General features: G+C 44.2%; 1 protein-coding gene across 1 annotated transcript in view; it reads left to right on the top strand.

The window, feature by feature from the left end:
- HMCN1 (hemicentin 1) overlaps window positions 1–20111 on the top strand; it is a 314679-nt gene that overhangs the window by 239362 nt on the left and 55206 nt on the right. Inside the window, exons 66-75 of the mRNA XM_081866236.1 lie at window positions 1541–1724; window positions 3849–3946; window positions 6269–6547; window positions 8917–9113; window positions 9516–9597; window positions 12106–12242; window positions 13560–13701; window positions 15155–15299; window positions 17644–17771; window positions 18571–18727. Of these exons, the coding sequence (XP_081722362.1) occupies window positions 1541–1724; window positions 3849–3946; window positions 6269–6547; window positions 8917–9113; window positions 9516–9597; window positions 12106–12242; window positions 13560–13701; window positions 15155–15299; window positions 17644–17771; window positions 18571–18727 (1549 nt within the window). The remainder of the gene's footprint in view (window positions 1–1540; window positions 1725–3848; window positions 3947–6268; window positions 6548–8916; window positions 9114–9515; window positions 9598–12105; window positions 12243–13559; window positions 13702–15154; window positions 15300–17643; window positions 17772–18570; window positions 18728–20111) is intronic.

Below are 20111 nucleotides of genomic sequence, written 5' to 3'. Positions count from 1 at the left end.
TAAAGCAAGATGAGTACTGCAACCCCAGAGTCTGCCACGACTGGACCTAATGGTCAGGGGTCCCTTTACCTTTACCTTTCAGTGCTGCCAAAAGTGCTTTTGAGTGATAAGAAACAAGTGTGGTGCATTAAACATTTTCTGGGTTCTCTATCTCTCTCTGTGGATCATATATGTAACATATAAAGGTACCTATTCCTATTTAACACTGTGCGTAGACACATATGCTGAATAACCGTGACTCTTGGATGGTGCCAATTTGTTATGGAAACTGGCCACAGACACAATTATGTGAAAGATTTATAAAGAAATTCAACATGACTTGCGATTATCTTGCTAAAGGAATAGCATCCTCAAGCATCCTGATTTTCATTAGTGTTTGGTTTGGAACACTGTGGGGAATGTCTCCTTGGGTTAGGAAAGTGTTATTACTTCCATCTTGGGGTTCAGCATAAGGTGAGCTTCATCAGGAATTCTTTTTAGCATCTACCGTTTAACGTATAAGCCTGGCCAATACAGTGGTACCTTGGTTCTCAAACTTAATCCGTTCCGGAAGTCTGTTCCAAAACCAAAGCGTTCCAAAATCAAGGCACACTTTCCCACAGAAAGTAACGCAAAATGGATTAATCCATTCCACACTTTTAAAAACCACCCCTGAAACAGCAATTTAGCATGAATTTTACTATCTAACGAGACCATTGATCCATAAAATGAAAGCAATAAACGATGTACAGTGGTACCTCGGGTTACATACGCTTCAGGTTACATACGCTTCAGGTTACAGACTCCGCTAACCCAGAAATAGTGCTTCAGGTTAAGAACTTTGCTTCAGGATGAGAACAGAAATCGTGCTCCGGCGGCGCAGCAGCAGGAGGCCCCATTAGCTAAAGTGGTGCTTCAGGGTAAGATCAGTTTCAGGTTAAGAACGGATCTCCGGAATGAATTAAGTACTTAACCCGACGTACCACTGTACTGCAGTCACACAGTCAATCTATCAGTAGCCGAACTGGGTTCCAACAGTCACAAAAGCAAAGCAAAAAAGCCGCAAAAACAAAAACGCTAAATAAATAGCAAAAGCAGACAGACCTCAGCGTAACACTCAAAACAGAGCACGTTTGGCTTCTGAAAAAAGTTATCAAACCAGAACACTTACTCCCGGGTTTGCAGTGTTTGGGTTCCAAGTTGTTTGAGTACCAAAGCATTTGAGAATCAAGACACCACTGTACCTCTGTTCATATTCTGAAGCCTCCATCCTCTTCCCTTCACCAGAGGTACCCAATTTCAGATGTGGTGCCCAAGACCACAAGCTTTTAACAGAAGTCCCACATGACCCCGTTCTTAAGCTGTTTTCTATGTTGCTCCTGTCACTAAACAGCTTTTTTCCCTATAATCCTTTTTTTAAAAGATAGTTACATAGTTTTACTGATATTACTCTGTACTGTTTTAATTTGAGTATAAAATTTGTTAGAGGCAAGGTGAAACTACTGGGGGGAAAATAAGTTGTTGTTTCTTTGTTTTTGCTGCATTTGGTTACAAAATTTAGTTCCACCCACTATAACTAACAATAAAGATGAACCTGAGGCTCTAACAGTGCTGCTGGATACTTCAATAAACATTGAATGCCAGGCTGTGGGAACTCCACCACCGCAGATCAATTGGCTGAAGAATGGGCTGCCTCTCTCTATCTCCACACACATCAGGTTGCTTTCAGCTGGGCAGATTCTCAGGTAAGGTACCAGTTCTTTCAGTCCAATTTGCACATTTTATGTTAGAAGATCTTACATAAAAGTAGGCAGCTGAAAGTTAAATCAATACAATTGTTATTTTGTGGCACTTGCATTCTGCATTTCATTCAATCCAGATCATGGGTAGGCAAACTAAGGCCTGGGGGCCGGATCCGGCCCAATCGCCTTCTAAATCTGGCCCGCGGATGGTCTGGGAATCAGCATGTTTTTCCATGAGTAGAATGTGGCCTTTTATTTAAAATGCATCTCTGGATTATTTGTGGGGCATAGGAATTTGTTCATCCCCCCCCCCAAAAAAACAATATAGTCTGGCCCCCCACAAGGTCTGAGGGACAGTGGACCAGCCCCCTGCTGAAAAAGTTTGCTGACCCCTGATCCAGATGACCAACCAGCATCAGACCTATTTAGTTCAGAGATGGAACTACATGTTATTCCTTCAGTTCTTCCTCCTGGTATCTATTTTAGAAGTCCTGGAAAGCTCCCAGGGCGAGTGTAAGGAGTGAATTTCGTGCTTAACTGGCTCTCAAGTAGGTTTTGTCAAACATAGCCAGTTTCTCTCCAGACTCCCTTATAATAGGTTTTGTAATATTGGCTGCCCAATATTCTTAATGGCAACGAACCTATCCTGAGATATACTTTGGCAGACCTTTAAAGGAAAGCGATGCTTCCTAGTAAAAAGGGATCAGGGGCAACTATGGAGAATTTCTACATCTCATTCTAATTCAAAAAAGGTATCTGAATGCTATTGTGAAAGGGCCATCTTCAACCAATCTTAGAAATTGCAATATGTTGTAGGAAGAAGTTTTCAGAGGCTGATTCATGGGGTTTAGAGCCTGTATCTCTGTCTCTGTCTCTGTCTCTGTCTCTAGATAGAGAGCCAGTGTAGTGTAGTGGTTAAGAGTGGTAGTCTTGTAATCTGGGGAACCGGGTTCGCGTCTCCGCTCCTCCACATGCAGCTGCTGGGTGACCTTGGGCCAGTCACACTTCTTTGAAGTCTCTCAGCCCCACTCACCTCACAGAGTGTTTGTTGTGGGGGAGGAAGGGAAAGGAGAATGTTAGCCGCTTTGAGACTCCTTCGGGTAGTGATAAAGCGGGATATCAAATCCAAACTCTTCTTCTCTTCTTCTTCTTCTCTCTCTCTCTCTCTCTCTCTCTCTCTCTCTCTCTCTACGTGTGTGTGTGTGTGTGTGAATATATATATATGCCATTCTTTCGTGCAAATCTTTCTAGAATGACAGAGAAGTAGGAATAAATACAAAATTAAAACAATAGCTATAGAAGAATGAAGCAGCAGAATAAAACGAAACATTACAAGGGTCTTAACAGAATTAAAAAGTGCTGGGAAGTGTTTTTTTTTTTTTTTTTTAAAGGTATTCACCAGGCACTAGAAAAGCATGAAAGTAGATGGTAGGAGAGAATTCCTTCAGTTTTCCATTAAACAAATGCATGTTCTACACCAGGCTTCCTCAACCTCTGCCCTCCAGATGTTTTGAGACTACAATTCCCAGCATCCCTGAGCACTGGTCCTGCTAGCTAGGGATAATGGGAGTTGTAGGCCAAAAACATCTGGAGGGCCGGGACTTCCGGGTTGGCGCCATCAGCTAATGGCGGATTTCCTCTGATTTGGAGGGGATCGGCTCCGTGGAAATCGAGTCCGCACCGCTACGGCGAAGCGGGGACCCTATAGGAATCACAGGCGGGTGAAGCCTGTGAACGTGGGACTCGGCGGGCACCTTTTGCGGCCCCCCCCCCAACTCGCAAGGAAACCCATTTACGGGCTTCGGAGCGGAGCGGGGTGAGTGGCGCGGTGCTGTGAGTCAATTGCTTCTTTCACGGAGCGAAGCCACGTAGCTGTTGCTGGAGAGCGCTGACTTTTTCCTGGGACAATTTGAACATAAAAGCAACTACCCGTGAGTAGGGGAAATTGGATTTATTTGAAAAAGAAGGGGGGAAAGTCTACAACAGGCCTTTCCCAAACAACAAATGCATCACACATTCATAAATTCCCTGCAATCCACTAATTCAAAACTGTGTTGTCCAACAGACAGAATAAAATGCTTCGTATTGTGACCATTTGAAAAATGACTTTGGTTGTGTCCCTTCCAGAATTGTAAGAGCACAGATAGCTGATGTTGGCATGTACACATGTGTCGCCTCCAACAGAGCTGGTGTGGACAACAAACACCATAGTCTTCAAGTTTATGGTAAGCCTCATTCTCTATTGCAAAGGTAAATTGTAAACTTCCCCATGAATTTCAAGTCCTATGTACATGTGTACTACCATATTTTTTGCTCTATAGGAATCACCGGACCATAGGATGCACCGGACCATAGGAGGGGTAGAAGGGGGGGGAATTCTCCCTCTCTCTGCTCAGCGCCCCTTCAGCAAAGCAGCAGGAGAAACGGAGCCCATTCCATTTCTCCTCCCGCTTCGCTGAAGGGGCGCTGCGCAGCTCTCCCTCTCTGCTGAAGCCAGGAGAGTCTTGCTGTCTTGGCTTCAGCAAAAGGAACCCGAAGCCTTTGGAGCGCAGCGCGAGTTCCCGCTGTGCTCTAAAGGCTTCAGGCGGCTATCCCTGAAGCCTGGAGAGCGAGAGGGGTCAGTGCGCACCAACCCATCTCGCTCTCCAGGCTTCAGCAAAAGCAACACGAAGCCTCCGCAGTGTGGAGGGAGCTCTCCCTCTGCGCTTCGGAGGCTTCGCGTTGCTATCGCTGAAGCCAAGGAGCCTGCATTCACTCCATAGGACGCACACACATTTCCCCTTAATTTTTGGAGGGGAAAAAGTGCGTCCTATAGAGCGAAAAATACGGTACTTAACATTTCTGTTCTGGACCTGAGTCAATTGCACCCCAAAGTGCCTCACAACGTCTATACAGTGGTGCCTCGCAAGACGAAATTAATCCGTTCCGCGATTCTCTTCGTCTAGCGGTTTTTTCGTCTTGCGAAGCAAGCCCATTGACAGCTTAGCGGATTAGCGCTATTAGCGGTCTAGCGGCTTTTAGCAATCAGCTGAGAAGCGGCTTATCAGCGGAACAGCTGATAAGCGGCTTAGCACTTAGGGAAAGGGCGGAAAAAAGCGGGGGGAAAACCGTGGGAACTCGCAAGATTTTTTCGTCTTGCAAAGCAACCCCATAGGGAAATTCGTTTAGCGAAGCGCCTCCAAAACGGAAAACCCTTTCGTCTAGCGGGTTTTCTGTCTTGCGAGGCGTTCGTCTTGCGGGGCACCACTGTACTGTCTTCCGTCTCAGAACCTCTTGTTTTCTTTATAGGTTTCAAGCTTTAATGCCTAAGGGTTTCGCGTAAAATTTCAGTCCCCTTCTCAGGGTCTCTGGAGGAAAGAGATGAAAAAGCAGACACGCTAAGGAGGTGTGCTATTTCCATCCTCATCCTCCTCCCACATAATATTTTAGTATAATTTTTAATTGAAGGGCTTTTCCTATTACATTTCAGTAATCATGTTACAAACATAAAGTTTAAAAGCAGTTGCCTCTTTCAGCATATTCTTCCTGTTCAGTATCTTCTCTTCCTGTTGGCCCTTCAGAACAACAGGGTTTTGGCCCTTCAGAACAATTTGCTGAATACTTTAGCGCTGAGCGGGGACCGTGTACCGTATTTTTCGCTCTATAAGACACACTTTCCCCCCTCCAAAAATTAAGGGGAAATGTGTGTGCGTCTTATGGAGCAAATGCAGGCTCCTGAGAGCAAGACTCTCCTGGCTTCAGCGAAAGGAACCTGAAGCCTCCGGAGCACAGCGGGACTCCTGCTGTGCTCCGGAGGCTTCGGGTTGCCTTCACTGAAGCCTGGAGAGCGAGAGGGGTTGGTGCGCACCGATCCCTCTTGCTCTCCTGGCTTTGCTTCGCTGGAGAGGCGCTGCACAGCTTTCCCTCTCTGCGCAGCGCCCCTTCAGCGAAGCGGGAGAAGAAATGGAAGGGGCTCCGTTTCTCCTGCCGCTTCGCTGAAGGGGCGCTGAGCAGAGAGGGGGAGAATTATTTTTTCTTGTTCTCCCCCTCTAAAACAAGGTGCGTCCTATGGTTGGGTGCGTCCTATAGAGTGAAAATTACGGTGCCTTGTTAACCATGGTTTTCATGTTGAAAAGCAGCTCTCATGTGTCTTGTGAACACACTTCTTTTGTTGGCATTTTCATTTCCGACTGTTCCTCGTGTTCCTCAGCTCACTTGTCCACATTGCTATTGTGGTGACCCATGCTATGTTGACACGGCTGCTCCAGATTTTGAGGGACCCTTGGGCCAGATACCTTTAATGGACTCCCTCGGGTAATCTGCCCCCTCAGCTCCCCATACCAGAGCCCACCCCATTCAGGAGGGTCCCCTTACCTTTGAGAGAGCCTTTGAAAGGGGGTGCTTGGGGAGGAGGGGGCAGGAAAGTCACCCAACTCTTCCACTGGTGGTTCTTAGGATCCTTGCAAAAAAAAAAAAAATTAGTTGACTAAAGTTTTGTCTTGAAACATATGCATATTTATATATTCACTGAATGCCATACTTGGAACCATGGTGTTTTCTCCATGCAGTATCACCAAACATAGACAGTGGTGGAGGAACAGAAGAAGTAACAGTTGTAAAAGGGAACCCAGTCTCTTTGGTGTGTTCGGCTGATGGAACACCAACCCCTAATATGTCGTGGCTTAAAGACGGCCAACCTTTAAACTTCGGTTTCCGCGTGTCTCTGGAAAACCAAGGAATGGGTCTTCACATAGCGAAGTCCGAGACTGATGACACAGCCAGATACACCTGTATAGCATCTAATGAAGCTGGGGAAGCCAACAAGCATTTCACTCTTAAAGTGCTGGGTAAGGATTCTTAACTTTTTTTTTTTGTAATTCAGTCTGACCAGGGAGACTTGGCGACTGAAGGGACCCTTGACCATTAGGTCCAGTCGTGGCTGACTCTTATGGTTGCGGCGCTCATCTCGCTTTATTGGCTGAGGGAGCTGGCGTATAGCTTCCAGGTCATGTGGCCAGCATGACTAAGCCGCTTCTGGTGAACCAGAGCAGTGCATGGAAACGCCGTTTATCTTCCCGCCGGAGCAGTACTTATTTATCTACTTGCACTTGTATGTGTTTTCGAATTGCTAGGTTGGCAGGAGCAGGGACTGAGCAACGGGAGCACACCCCGTCACGGGGATTCGAACCGCCGACCTTCTGATCAGCAAGTCCTAGGCTCTGTGGTTTAACCCACAGCACCACCTGCATCCCACTGAAGTGAACTGAAGAGGTTCTAGTGTGCTATTCTAAAAACAACAACCAAAACCTACAAAACACTGATTGGACCCAGAAGGCTTATCACAGCTATTGGCTAGCCACTACTGGGGGAGGGGGTATGGGTGTGGCTGGGACATGGGTGGCACTGTGGTCTCAACCACTGAGCCTCTTGGGCTTGTCAATCGGCGGTTCGAATCCCTGCAACAGACTGAGCTCCCGCTGCTCTGTCTCAGCTCCTGCCAACCTAGCAGTTCGAAAGTAGGCCAGTGCAAGTAGATAAATAGGTATCGCTGCAGCAGGAAGGTAAACGGCATTTCCATGGGCTCTGGTTTCCATCACGGTGCCCCGTTGCGCCAGAAGTGGTTCAGTCCTGTTGGCCTCATGACCCGGAAAGCTGTCTGTGAACAAACGCCGGCTCTCTCGGCCTGAAAGCGAGATGAGTGCCGCAACTTCATAGTCGCCTTTGACTGGACTTAACCGTCAAGGGGTCCTTTACCTTTTACTGTCTTGATAACCTCAAGGCTGTATTGCTGAGCTGTTGTTGGTACAAAATGCTGTAGCTAGGCTGTTTTGGGGGAGAGACTACTGAGAACATGTTGCACCTATTTTGAAAGAACTGCACTAGCTGCCTATATGCTGCCAAAGCAAAGGTCAAGGTACTTAGGTAGACCCTATACAGCATGGGACCTAGGTATTTTTCTGAGAACTTTCTCTCTTATAGGGTTCCTGTACGTTTAGAGCCAGGGAGAGATACTCTTCACCGTGCCTCACTTACCTGGCATTGGTATGTGGCAAGAAGGATAGAGCTCTCAAGCAGGCTGATTGTGGAACTTCCTCCATCTTCAAATATGGCTGATATGGGGCTCACCCACACTTAGCTTTAGCTCTGTGCTTTCTAGGTACAGTCAAACCTCAATTGTGAAACGTAATCTATTCCAGAAAACCGTTTGACTTCTGAAACGTTTGATAACCAAGGCACGGCTTCCGACTGGTTGCCAGAGCTTCTTGCACTCAAGCAGAAGCTGCGTCAGAAATGAGATAACAAAATGAAAAAAAACTATTTAAATACACTTTCCCAGAGAAACCAGAAGCATTTTTGCTAGGGATAACAGGGGATGAATTAAAAAAGGAAGATTACAAACTATTCATGTACACAACGACCGCCACTAGAATCTTAGTGGCTCAGAAATGGAAACCCCAAGAAATCCCAACTTTAACGGAGTGGCAGACAAAAATGTTTGAATACATAGAACTGGCGAAATTGACTTATAAGATTCGGAACCAAAAAGAAGCAAAGTTCGAAAAGGATTGGAGTAAGTTTGTTGAATATACACAGAGTAATTGTAAGAATTTAAAAACTGTAGCAGGATTAATGTAAATCTTGTGATGTGGATGGAGTGTAAATAAGAAACTGTAAGAAATGAATTGAGACATGAAAACCGTTGAAGGGATGGAAGGAAGTCCGGGCGCAATAAGGCACAGGGTAAATAAGAAGACATACAAATTTTTGAATGTAAGCGTATGTATTTTATTTGTTGTTGTTACAAAAAAAGCAATAAAAAGTATTTGGGGGGGGGAAAGGAAGCTGCATCAGACATTCAGGTTCCGAAAAACGTTCGAAAACGGGAGCATTTACTTCTGGGTTTTCAGCATTTGGGAGCCAAAACGTTCGAAAATGGAGCCGTTCAAGAACCAAGGTTTGACTGTACAGGATCCACACTTTAAAGCTCTGTGTTCATGCACTCTCTCTTTTTTTTGCCCCACCACTTTCCCTGCTCTTTAATGCTGAATCAGAACAAACTGCCATTTGGGCTTGCCAGTCTTAGGTCCAGTCTTAGAAGTGATTCATACAACTACAGTGTCAGAATTGCTTCTTCACGTCTTCTTCCCAGACTGCTCCATTAACGTTTGGATACATTCCTTTTGAGTAAAATTTATGAAAGTTTCTTCTTCCGCAGAACCCCCTCAAATTAATGGATCAGGTCATCCTGAAGAAATTTCTATAGTAGTAAACAAACCACTGGAGCTCTTTTGTATTTCCGATGGCATTCCTATCCCCAAAATCACATGGATGAAGGATGGGCGCCCAGTGCCCCAGACTGATGATATTCATATCCTGAGAGAGGGAGAGGTCCTTCGGATATCTAGTGCTCAGGTATCTGTAATACAACCATTCAGTTGTGGCCAATCTGTTTCCCCCCCTTCCATTATTTTCTTGTTCAATAAGTCTCAAATCATCTCAAACGGAATTCAGTCAAATGTTTGAAACCTCATTGAAATCCAGGAAGAGTGTCCAGAATCCCTTTAATCTTCCAGTTTATCTTCCTTACTGTATTCTGACATTTCGTTTGTTGTCAGTTCTGCTTGTCTTCTCTCTCCTTCCCTTTCTGCCACATATAAAGGTAGATACACACTCTTTCTTCTTCCATCCATGCGATTGTATTCGTGCAGCACTGATTAATGGGCAATGTAGCTAAAATGGTTTTCCAACTACTGCCATTATTTGTGTTTAATTTGAATTTTATCCCTAACTGAGGCTGTCTGGGTGTTCCTGCAGGTGGAAGACACTGGAAGATACACATGTTTGGCTTCAAGCCCTGCAGGAGATGATGACAAAGAATTTTTAGTAAGAGTACATGGTAAGGTTAACTGAAGAGTACAGTAGTAGGGGAGAAATCTCTAAATGCTTCTATTGCATGCTCAGTTTTCACCCACCTGTTTCTAAGCCTAGATATTGTGAAACATAACAGCCCTGGAAAAGGTAGAACAACACAGAATACCCCTTCCAACTGGGATTTCTTGCTTTCCACTGAAACTGATTTCTGCCTCTTCAGAAGAGAGCAGTAAAATAGCCTAACTTGCCTGTATTCAGTAACAAAGATCAGCCAATAGAAAATGTGCCGACACAGCTTGTGAAGGTTAGGAATGCTCCACAGTGCACAAATATCAAATTCACATTGGTTTGGCCCATAGACTGCACTCTAGAGCTCTGTTTATGTGACCGCCATGCAAATATCCAAAGTGTCTGTGTTTTTCAGAAGCCCTTTCTTTCTTAACCTGCCTGAAGCATCCCTGGTGGGGGTGGTGGTTTGGTTATGAGTTTGAATAGACTATGCCCAGTGTATGTGCAGTAGAGGTTTGGCTGCATATGCATTACAGGGTCTGCTGAAACAGGGTCACAAGGCCTTTAGACCTGCCTTCCTCAACCTGATTGCCTGCCACTCATCTTTGAAATACAATACCCCTCAGCCCCAGCTAGCATGACCAATGGTCAGGGGTGGGAGATGATGGAAAATGTACAGTGGTACTGTGATAGGAATTTTATGGTCTTAGATATATGGTAATGTTAATAAGCGTACCAACCAAGCACGTACATAGATCAGCACAGGAAGACCAACCTGGAACCATTTTGATTCCTAAACTGAGCAAATGTTTTCTCTGCAAGGTCAAAGTGGGAAACCTTCCATTGTCTCTTTCCTCACAAATCCTGACTAAGGGCACATTTAAGATATGAATAGGGTGTGAGCCTGTGACCTGGCTCAGGAACTAAGTATTTATCATTACAAAAGACTAGCCAGGCTCCCCAGGCAATCCAGTCAAGTAACCTGCCAGACAGGAGATAAACAACGAAAGGAGAAAAACAACATTCAAATTTCTGTTTTAAGACCGCCTTTTCTGTGATGTAGGGATGATGTATCTGAGGGGTGGTCTTAGGTTACACCCCTTCTGTGATTTATGTATGATGTTTCTGGGGGTGGTCTTGATCAGCAGGGTGGCAATTTCAAAAGTCTTTATAAGGCCTTGTGCGCCATTTTTCTGGGTTCCTCCTCCTCTCCTGCAGGTGAGGGGAGCACCCTGTTGCAACAGATCAATAAAGATCAAGCTTACTAGCTGCTTTGCTTCTCCATATTCTCTGGTTGGCCTCTGTTATCTTCTCCTACCAATAGGGAACCTATGTAAGGACTCTATATGGGCTCTTGGATACCCCATAAGGGAAAAGGACATTTTTTGTTTACAACAGTACCTCTGGTTAAGAACTTAATCCGTTCCGGAGGTCTGTTCTTAAGCTGAAACTGTTCTTAACCTGAGGTACCACTTTAGCTAATGGGGCCTCCCACTGCCGCAGCCCGATTTCTGTTCTCATCATGGGGCAAAGTTCTCAACCCGAGGTACTACTTCCTGGTTAGTGGAGTCTGTAACCTGAAGCATTTGTAACCTGAAGCATTTGTAACCTGAGCTACCACTGTAATCCAAAACATCTGGAGGGCACAGGGTTGGGGAAGGTTGCTTTAGAGCAAACAAAAAAATTCCTTCCAGTAGCACCTTAAAGACCAACTAAGTCAGTTCTTGGTATGAGCTTTCGTGTGCATGCACACTTCTTCAGATACACTGAAACAGAAGTTTCCAGACCTTTCTATATAGTGAGAAGGTGGGGAGGGGTATTACTCAGAAGGGTGGTAGGAATGGGTGATTGGCAGATAGCAGACAGTATTTAGAGCAAACAGTTATAGAGGGAACCATTATAAAGATCAAATTATCTTGGTTGAGAACATGCTGGAGAGGTAACCAGCATTTGGCGATAGGAGATTTGCCGATCAATTAAGGCTGTTCTACATGAACATCATGTGACAGTTATATGGGCTGAATTGGTTCATGTTGGTTCACTGGTTCATGTTAGGAGAATCAGTCCTTGGGGTATGAACCTGAGCTGAACCAGGCTATATAGATCTAAACTAGAACTTTGAATTAGCCTGGAAACTTAATTGGTAGCCCGTGCAGTTGTGTCAGAATTAGTATTATATGTTTGGACTGTTCTACCCCAGTCAACAATTTGGCCACTGAATTCTACACTAGCTGAAATTTCCAAGCCATTTTCAGAGGCAGCCACATGTATAACACATTGCTAAAACCCAACATAGTTGTTATTAGAGTATAGGCAACCAAAGTTAGCCACGGAATACATGTAATAGCACATGCCTCTTGTACAAAGCATGACCTTCATTTTGAGAATTGCCTATAGGAAGCGTAACTTACCTTGAGGTATGCAAAATTTCATAGCAGCTAGAGGTTCACAAACTTTTGGCAACTTCCTGCTAAGTAAATTAAGTTTTCATTTCCCATTATTTGCTATGCTTTTTCTCTGACAGTTCCCCCTAATATTGCTGGCACAAGCAATCCTCAGAATCTCAGTGTGCTGCAGAACAGGCAGATTATACTGGAGTGCAAATCAGATGCAGTGCCGCCTCCTACAATCACATGGCTCAAAAATGGGGAAATTATGCAGGTATGTGTTTTTCCCTTAGGAGTTGTTGTTCTCAGTCTGCCCCCAAACCTTTCACAGATGCTCAAACTGCATGCATAGTGGGGACTGAGGTTGAACCAGCCAGGGGTGTTCCTGCTTCTCAGTTGCAGATTATTTTATTTTTTTATTTCATTTTATATTTTATATTTTATATTTTATATTTTATATTTTATATTATTTTATTTTATTTTATTTTATTTTATTTTATTTTATTTTATTTTATTTTATTTTATTTTATTTTATTTTATTTTATTTTATTTTATTTTATTTTCATCCTGCCCATCTGGCTGGGTTTCCCCAGCCACTCTGGGCAGCTCCCAACAGAATATTAAAAATAGAATCAAACATTAAAAACTTTCCTAAACAGGGCTAGTGTGGTGTAGTGGTTAAGAGCGGTAGACTCGTAATCTGGGGAACCAGGTTCGCGTCCCCACTCCTCCACATGCAGCTGCTGGGTGACCTTGGGCTAGTCACACTTCTCTGAAGTCTCTCAGCCCCACTCACCTCACAGAGTGTTTGTTGTGGGGGAGGAAGAGAAAGGAGAATGTTAGCCGCTTTGAGACTCCTTCGGGTAGTGATAAAGCGGGATATCAAATCCAAACTCTTCTTCTTCTTCTACCTTCAGATGTCTTCTAAAACTCATATAGTTGTTTATTTCCTTGACATCTGATGGGAGGGCGTTCCACAGGGTGGGCGCCACTGCTGAGAAGGCCCTCTGCTTGGTTCCCTGTAACCTCACTTCTTGCAGGGAGGGAACCATCAGAAGGCCCTCGGAGCTGGACCTCAGTGTCCTGGCCGAGCGATGGGGGTGGAGACGCTCCTTCAGGTATATCATTTATGTTTGCATGGGGACCCACAGACAGGGAGCATCGTGCATGTAGGTCTGATCCCTACAGTTTGTACATCTCAATTTTATGGTGCATAGTCTGCATGAATAGTCCATGTGCATTGGGCTTTACATATGGAGATCCCATCAAAGTGAAGCATATGATCTACGTTCCCACCCCACACCAGTCTGAAACCAGGGCATGGTGTTGGGGGAATATGACGAAGCAACCTTTCTGAAGCTAAGCAAACCTTGGTCTCGTCAGTGCCTGGATGGCTGACCTTTGGGATCTCATGTAAGTCCTCTTGAGTTTCATGATGCAAGAAAGGCGGACTACAAAAATACCTGTGCGCTGTTCTTCACCATTACCACCACATTCTCACTGTATTGCTTCCCATCTTGTGAGCAGGTACATTGTTGATTCTGTACCTTGGGGAAAAAATAACTTCAGCTTGTGGAAACTCTCTTATCAGGCAACGGCCCGGGTGCGTATATTGTCTAGTGGGAGATACCTTCAGATCAATAACGCTGACCTAAGTGATGCAGCAAGCTACACCTGTGTGGCAAGTAATGTCGCAGGCGAAACTACAAGAGAATTCGTATTAGCTGTAAACGGTAAGAAAAGGAAACGTATTCCTACGCAAGCTTTGCATGGTTGATAACGTGAGAGAATGCCAAGCGCATTAGTAAACGTTGCATCAGGACACAGTAACCGTTTTATTTCATGGTGGAAATAATGTTTACACAGCAGCCATTTTTGACCACAAATGCATGTGGCAACAGGTGTATATGCACAATACAGTTTTGTGACTCTGAGATTGTTCCTTTATTCCTTGAATGAAAGAAAAGTGACAGAGTTTTCGTTGAATTCCATGGCTTTATACGACAAGTGAGGGACTACACGTATGAATTTATTTATTGCATTTATATACGGCCTTTCTGCAGAGGCACCTAAGGCCATTTTGCAATTTTAAAAATTAGAATAAACAAAGGCTACAAACTATTCTTAGACCAACTTCAGTCTGAAAACTCTCCTGTTCCTCCAGGGCTATGCAGGCAATTAAGAGTATACCCCAGCAATGGTCTGTTGATGTTTGCTTTTAATTTCTGTTTGCTTTCAACTTTTTATGATTTTATGTTTTTATGTTGTTGTAAACCACTCTGATATTCTTTTATTTTATTTTTTGTAATAATATTTTATTCTTTTTTTCCAACAAATACTTTTTTACTCAATAACTTCTTATAGAGACTAGAAAGAGTTTCCAGTCTTCTTTAAAAGATTCTAAATTTGTATATTTTATCACTGCTGTCAGTTTTGCCATCTCTGCATATTCCAAGGTGTTTATCAACCATTCTTCGAGGGTGTTCTCCTACCATTTCTGTCCATAAAGAATCCTTGCTGCTGTAGTCACATACATAAATACCATTGAGGCTTCCTTCGGTAATATTCTTTTATGAAAAAGCGGTATATAAAAATGTTTATAAGTAAGTAAGTAAGCTCCCTGACCTGTACCTTCTACCTTCCCTTAAGTTTAGTCACTGATTGTCTCCAGGGATAGAAGGTAGGGTTAAATTAACCATGCAATATAGGCCTAAGGGACGCGGGTGGTGCTGTGGGTTAAACCACAGAGCCTAGGACTTGCCAATCAGAAGGTCGGCGGTTCGAATCCCCGTGACAGGGTGAGCTCCCGTTGCTCGGTCCCTGCTCCTGCCAACCTAGCAGTTCAAAAGCACAAAGTGGCGGGAAGGTAAACGGTGTTTCCGTGCTCTGCTCTGGTTCGCCAGAAGTGGCTTAGTCATGCTGGCCACATGACCCGGAAGCTGTACGCCGGCTCCCTTGGCCAATAAAGCAAGATGAGCGCTGCAACCCCAGAGTCGGACACGACTGGACCTAATGGTCAGGGGTCCCTTTACCTATAGGCCTAATATCAAATTCTATTAAATGAAGCAAAGTTTTAGAAGATGATTTTGCATCCAACCCCATGTGTTCAGGGATGGCAAAAAATCCCATGTGTAATTGAAGGCAAGCAGTTCTTCTGATGCTTCCTGGAATTCTCCTTTTATACAGTTGCTCCTACAATCAAGGATGGTCCTCAGACCGTGACAGTGAATATTAATATGTCTGCTGTCTTGGAGTGTGCTGCGGAAGGCATACCAGCCCCAAGGGTTTCATGGAGAAAGGATGGAACCCTTTTTGCAGAAAACAATGCAAGGTAATGATGAGTTGGAGGAGCAGACAGAATCTGTGTGTACACACCATGTTTTGAATCACCACCCTCCCCAGGTGCTGGGAACTAGCGCTGAGAGGGGTAAACTACCATAAACATGATTCTTTGGGGTGGAAACTGTCAGTTTGCATTTCTTGGTGCAGAAAGTATTGATCTGATGTCTAGAGATCTTTCTTATTCTACTGGATGGGGCAAAGAGTCCACCTAGAACAGCAACCCTGTTTCCAGGGTGGAGCCAGTGTGATGTAGTGGTTAAGAGCGGTAGTATCGTAATCTGGGGAACCGGGTTCACGTCTCTGCTCCTCCACATGCAGCTGCTGGGTGACCTTGGGCTAGTCAAACTTCTCTGAAGTCTCTCAGCCCCACTCACCTCACAGAGTGTTTGTTGTGGGGGAGGAAGGGAAAGGAGAATGTTAGCTGCTTTGAGACTCCTTCGAGTGAGTGAAAGGCGGGATATCAAATCCAAACTCTTCTCTTCTTCTTCTTAATTCAAGAGGGTTCTGGAAGTTTCTGTGTGTGAAAGAAATAAGCAGAAGGTTCATGATGTTTGGGTTATTCCTTCAGAGAAGCTGAGTAAATTGTCTCTGTTATCTCCACTGTCAAGGTCATGCTGACTATTATAAGAGGCCAGAAGAAGCCTGGGTTTCACTTTCTCTTTGTATCTCACTTCCTTCTGGTGTGGTATTCTTTATATAGTTTAAAGTTTTAGTCTTATTATAAGTTACTATACGTTGAAGTTAAGTCTGCTGCAACTGGATTTCTTAGGGACAGTGCTAATCCTGAATGTTTTGGATTTGTGACCATTTGCCTTCAGTAGCAGTAAAGATCTCCTGGATGAAATAGGGAGTGGTTGTTCCATTCATTCCCTCCTTGCCAGCTCCCCAGAGGCATCTGGCTAGCAGCCATGGTTGGAAACAGTGTTGCTGGCCTATGTGGACCCTTTGTCCCATCCAGTAGGGCAGTGGGATCCAGCACTATGACCAATGGTTAGGAGTGATGAGTGTTGGGACTCCACAAATCTGAAGGTCACCATGTTGCAGAAGCAGGAGTTATTAATCCTTAATAAAATTTGATTACCTTGGACTAATGGTCAAATATACCTCATTGTTATTTTAATTTGTTAAAAAATAAACTGGGGCCTGTTTGACTCAATTTTTAAAAATATATATATATTATATATATATATTATATATATATATTAATAAGGTTTTTTTTAAGGTGTTTTTATTTACAAGTGCAGGGACAAAGGTGGCGCTGTGGGTTAAACCACAGAGCCTAGGGCTTGCCGATCAGAAGGTCGGCGGTTCGAATCCCTGCAACGGGGTGAGCTCCTGTTGCTCGGTCCCTGCTCCTGCCAACCTAACCGTTCGAAAGCACACCAAGTCCAAGTAGATAAAAAGGTACCGCTCCAGCGGGAAGGTAAACGGCGTTTCCGTGCACTGCTCTGGTTCGCCAGAAGCGGCTTAGTCCTGCTGGCCACATGACCCGGAAGCTGTACGCTGGCTCCCTCAGCCAATAAAGCAAGATGACCGCCGCAACCCCAGAGTCGGCCACGACTGGACCTAATGGTCAGGGGTCCCTTTACCCCTTTACCTTATTTACAAGTGCAGGTTGGTTGATTTATGTGATTGGCTTCAATGGCTTTACTTTTTGTAGTATAAGAATAGATGTCAGGGACTGGGCAGAGGAGGAATGGTAGAGTCCGCCTCCCCAGCCTGACCTTCCAGAGAAGAAGACAGTTCAGAATTACAACGGGGTTTGAGGGAGATCACAGCTCAGAGGTAGATGAGGGGAGAAGCTGGGAAATAATGGGAGAGGAAGAAGAAGAATCACCAGAGGGGCGACAACTGACGGACACAGTGTCTTTAGAAAGCATTCCGGACCTCCCCTCTTTCAGAACCCGCTGAGCATTGAAAATAGGAGAGCAAGGAGCTCAAAGGCAGAGGACACTTCTCAGCACCCATAGTGATGACACATGAGGGAGAGGGTGGAGACTGACTTGGGACAATGCCATTATTCCAAGAGGCTATATTCCCAAGCCTCTCTCTGTGAATATTGAATAAAAAGCAGTTGGTAAGGACTTTTCCTTGTCTTATCTGTTCCTGGCAACCTGCCATGGAGGTTGGTTCCTCTGCTGCCCGACAACTTGTGGACTAATCTGATTTCAGCGTACTACATCTTGACGCAAGGACTCGGTTCAAAGACGGGCTTCCCTTTCTCCTGAAGCTTCCAAATCGCTCCTTTCAGCATCCATTAGAAAAAGATCCTCTGAACAGGGAGATTATTGTTGCGTGTGTCTGTGTTTTGAATCTTCTGTGTTTTGTTTTAGATATTCCGTGTCAGACAACGGATCCCTTCATATACATTCAGCACATGTTACCGACACGGGGCGCTATCTTTGTATGGCAACCAATGTGGCTGGCACTGAGCGCAAGCGAATTGACCTGCACGTCCATGGTAACTATGCGCTTCTACAGATAAGCATACGAAAGAAGAGTATATGTGTTAACAGTCTCATTTCCCTTTATCTGAATAAATGAGATTGCTGGTCTTTGTGTTTGTTTGCTGTTTCTCCCAATGCCATCTTCCATATAAAATCTGTCATCTGTATCATGAACATGTCAGTTTGCATTTATTGGTGCAAAAGGTATTGATCTGATGTGTAGAGATCCTTCCTATTCTAATTAATTCAAAAGGGTTCTGGAAGCTTCTCTGTGTGAAAGAAACAAGCAGAAGGTTCCTGTTGTTTGGGTTATTCCTTCAGAGAAGCCGAGTTCATCTGGTTTAAACTGGCTCTGTTATTTCTTTCTGTCAAGGTCATATTGACTATAAAAGTAGGGCCAGAAGGAACCTGGGTTTTACTCTTTTCTATCTCTCTTTCCAAGTCTGTGGTGTTCTGTATAAAGTATACTTAGTGTTAAGGTTTAGTTTTATTATAAGTTATTGTAAGTTTAAGTTAAGTCTGCTGCAGCTGGATTTCTTATAGACAGTGCCAATCCTGAATGTATTGGATTTCTGACCATGATGCTCATTTGCCTTCAGCGGCAATAAAGCTCTGCTGGATGAAATACAATTTCTCCTGGTCTATTTTTTGGGAATCCTGCAACGTGTTTAAGTTTTTGCTCTGCTGACTATACATTGGAGTTCTGCTCTGGATCAATATTGAGTAGAATTCCATGACAGAACATTCCCTGCATTCAGTTTGTTCCTTATGAGTACCTTGATAAAGATTAATGTGTGCGCTTTTCTCCACTAGTTCCTCCATCTGTTGCTCCTGGGCCTGGCAACATTACAGTAACTGTGAATGTCCAGACCACCCTGCCGTGTGAGACCACAGGGATCCCTAAGCCAGCAGTAATCTGGAAGAAGAACGGACACCTCCTTAATGTAGATCAGAATCAGAACACATTCAGGTGAAATATGCTATCTCTGTTGTTTGTGTCGAGCCATTAGCGCATGGGTAGGCAACCTAAAGCCTGGGGGACGGATCCGGCCCAATCACCTTCTAAATCCTGGCTGTGGATGGTCCAGGAATCAGCGTGTTTTTACATGAGTAGAATGTGTGCTTTTATTTAAAATGCATCTCTGGGTTATTTGTGGGGCATAGGAATTTGTTCATTTCCCCTCACCCCCCCAAAAATATAGTCCGGCCCCCCACAAGGTCTGAGGGACAGTGGACTGGCCCCCTGCTGAAAAAGTTTGCTGACCCCTGCATTAGTGCATACACTGCACTTTGTAGAGAGAAAACCAAAAAGTGCTCATTCAGTATGGATTTTAGCAGTGGGGAATTTATATTTTCCCATTTATCTTGTATTTTAGAATTGCCTAGACTCAACCCAAACAATTGCAACAAACCCTTCATAAAAGGTATTTTGAAGCAACCGGTCACAGTCTTTGGCAGTGCTTTGTGTCTCTTACTCTTATTAGACAGCTTAATAAGAACTGCCTTGTCAAATTGCTTAGAATTCCTGCAGCAACTTTTATTCAGAAACTTCATTATGAAAGTGCATATTACACCTCGGCACTATTAGATGGCAGCTGCAAAGACCACAGGCTGCTTCTGGTTTCTGAATTATTTGGGGGATGCTTTCGCCTCACATGATGCCAAAGAGCCTGATTCTAAATTCCAGGCAAGGTACTCATGCCTAGGTAGATTAAGAGAAGCCTAGACTCTTTTTTATCAGTTTGTTTTTCTTAAAGACTGGAAAGGAATTTGTTGGGATATTTTAGGAGGTATAGGATAGCCCCTCTGAAAATCCAAGCCAAAAATAATTTTGGATTCCAATCTATGTTCTAATGGTTATTTTTAGGTCTGCTTTGCAGCCAATCCAAGGACCTGTAAACAAACCCCTGTGTTGCAATATAGACAAGCTGAACAAAATAACACAACACGATGGCCAATAACAATGGCACTAAACACTATATTTTTAGACTAATACAAATGATCAGAAATTGCAACCAAAGTCTCTAAATCTTCTTCACCAGTCACGGTAGAATAATTCAAAAGTTCAATATATACATAATCTGTCACCAAATGTCGCCGGAACAGAGTTTCCGTGTAACCAATCTGTTACGTTCAATGCTTCATCAGCCAGACTTGTAAGAATTAATATGAGAAGGATGCAGTTCAATTTCTTAACAAGCCAATCTTACATGTAAAAAGGTAAAGGGATCCCGGACCATTAGGTCCAGTCGTGACCGACTCTGGGGTTGCGGTGCTAATCTCGCTTTACTAGCCAAGGGAGCTGGCGTACAGCTTCCAGGTCATGTGGCCAGCATGACTAAGCCACTTGTGGC

Source organism: Podarcis erhardii (assembly GCF_964252035.2).
Source record: "Podarcis erhardii genome assembly, chromosome: 6".
Lineage (NCBI taxonomy): Eukaryota > Metazoa > Chordata > Lepidosauria > Squamata > Lacertidae > Podarcis > Podarcis erhardii.
Note: the sequence above shows the minus strand (reverse complement) of the source record. Positions and strands in the feature narration are given on the sequence as shown.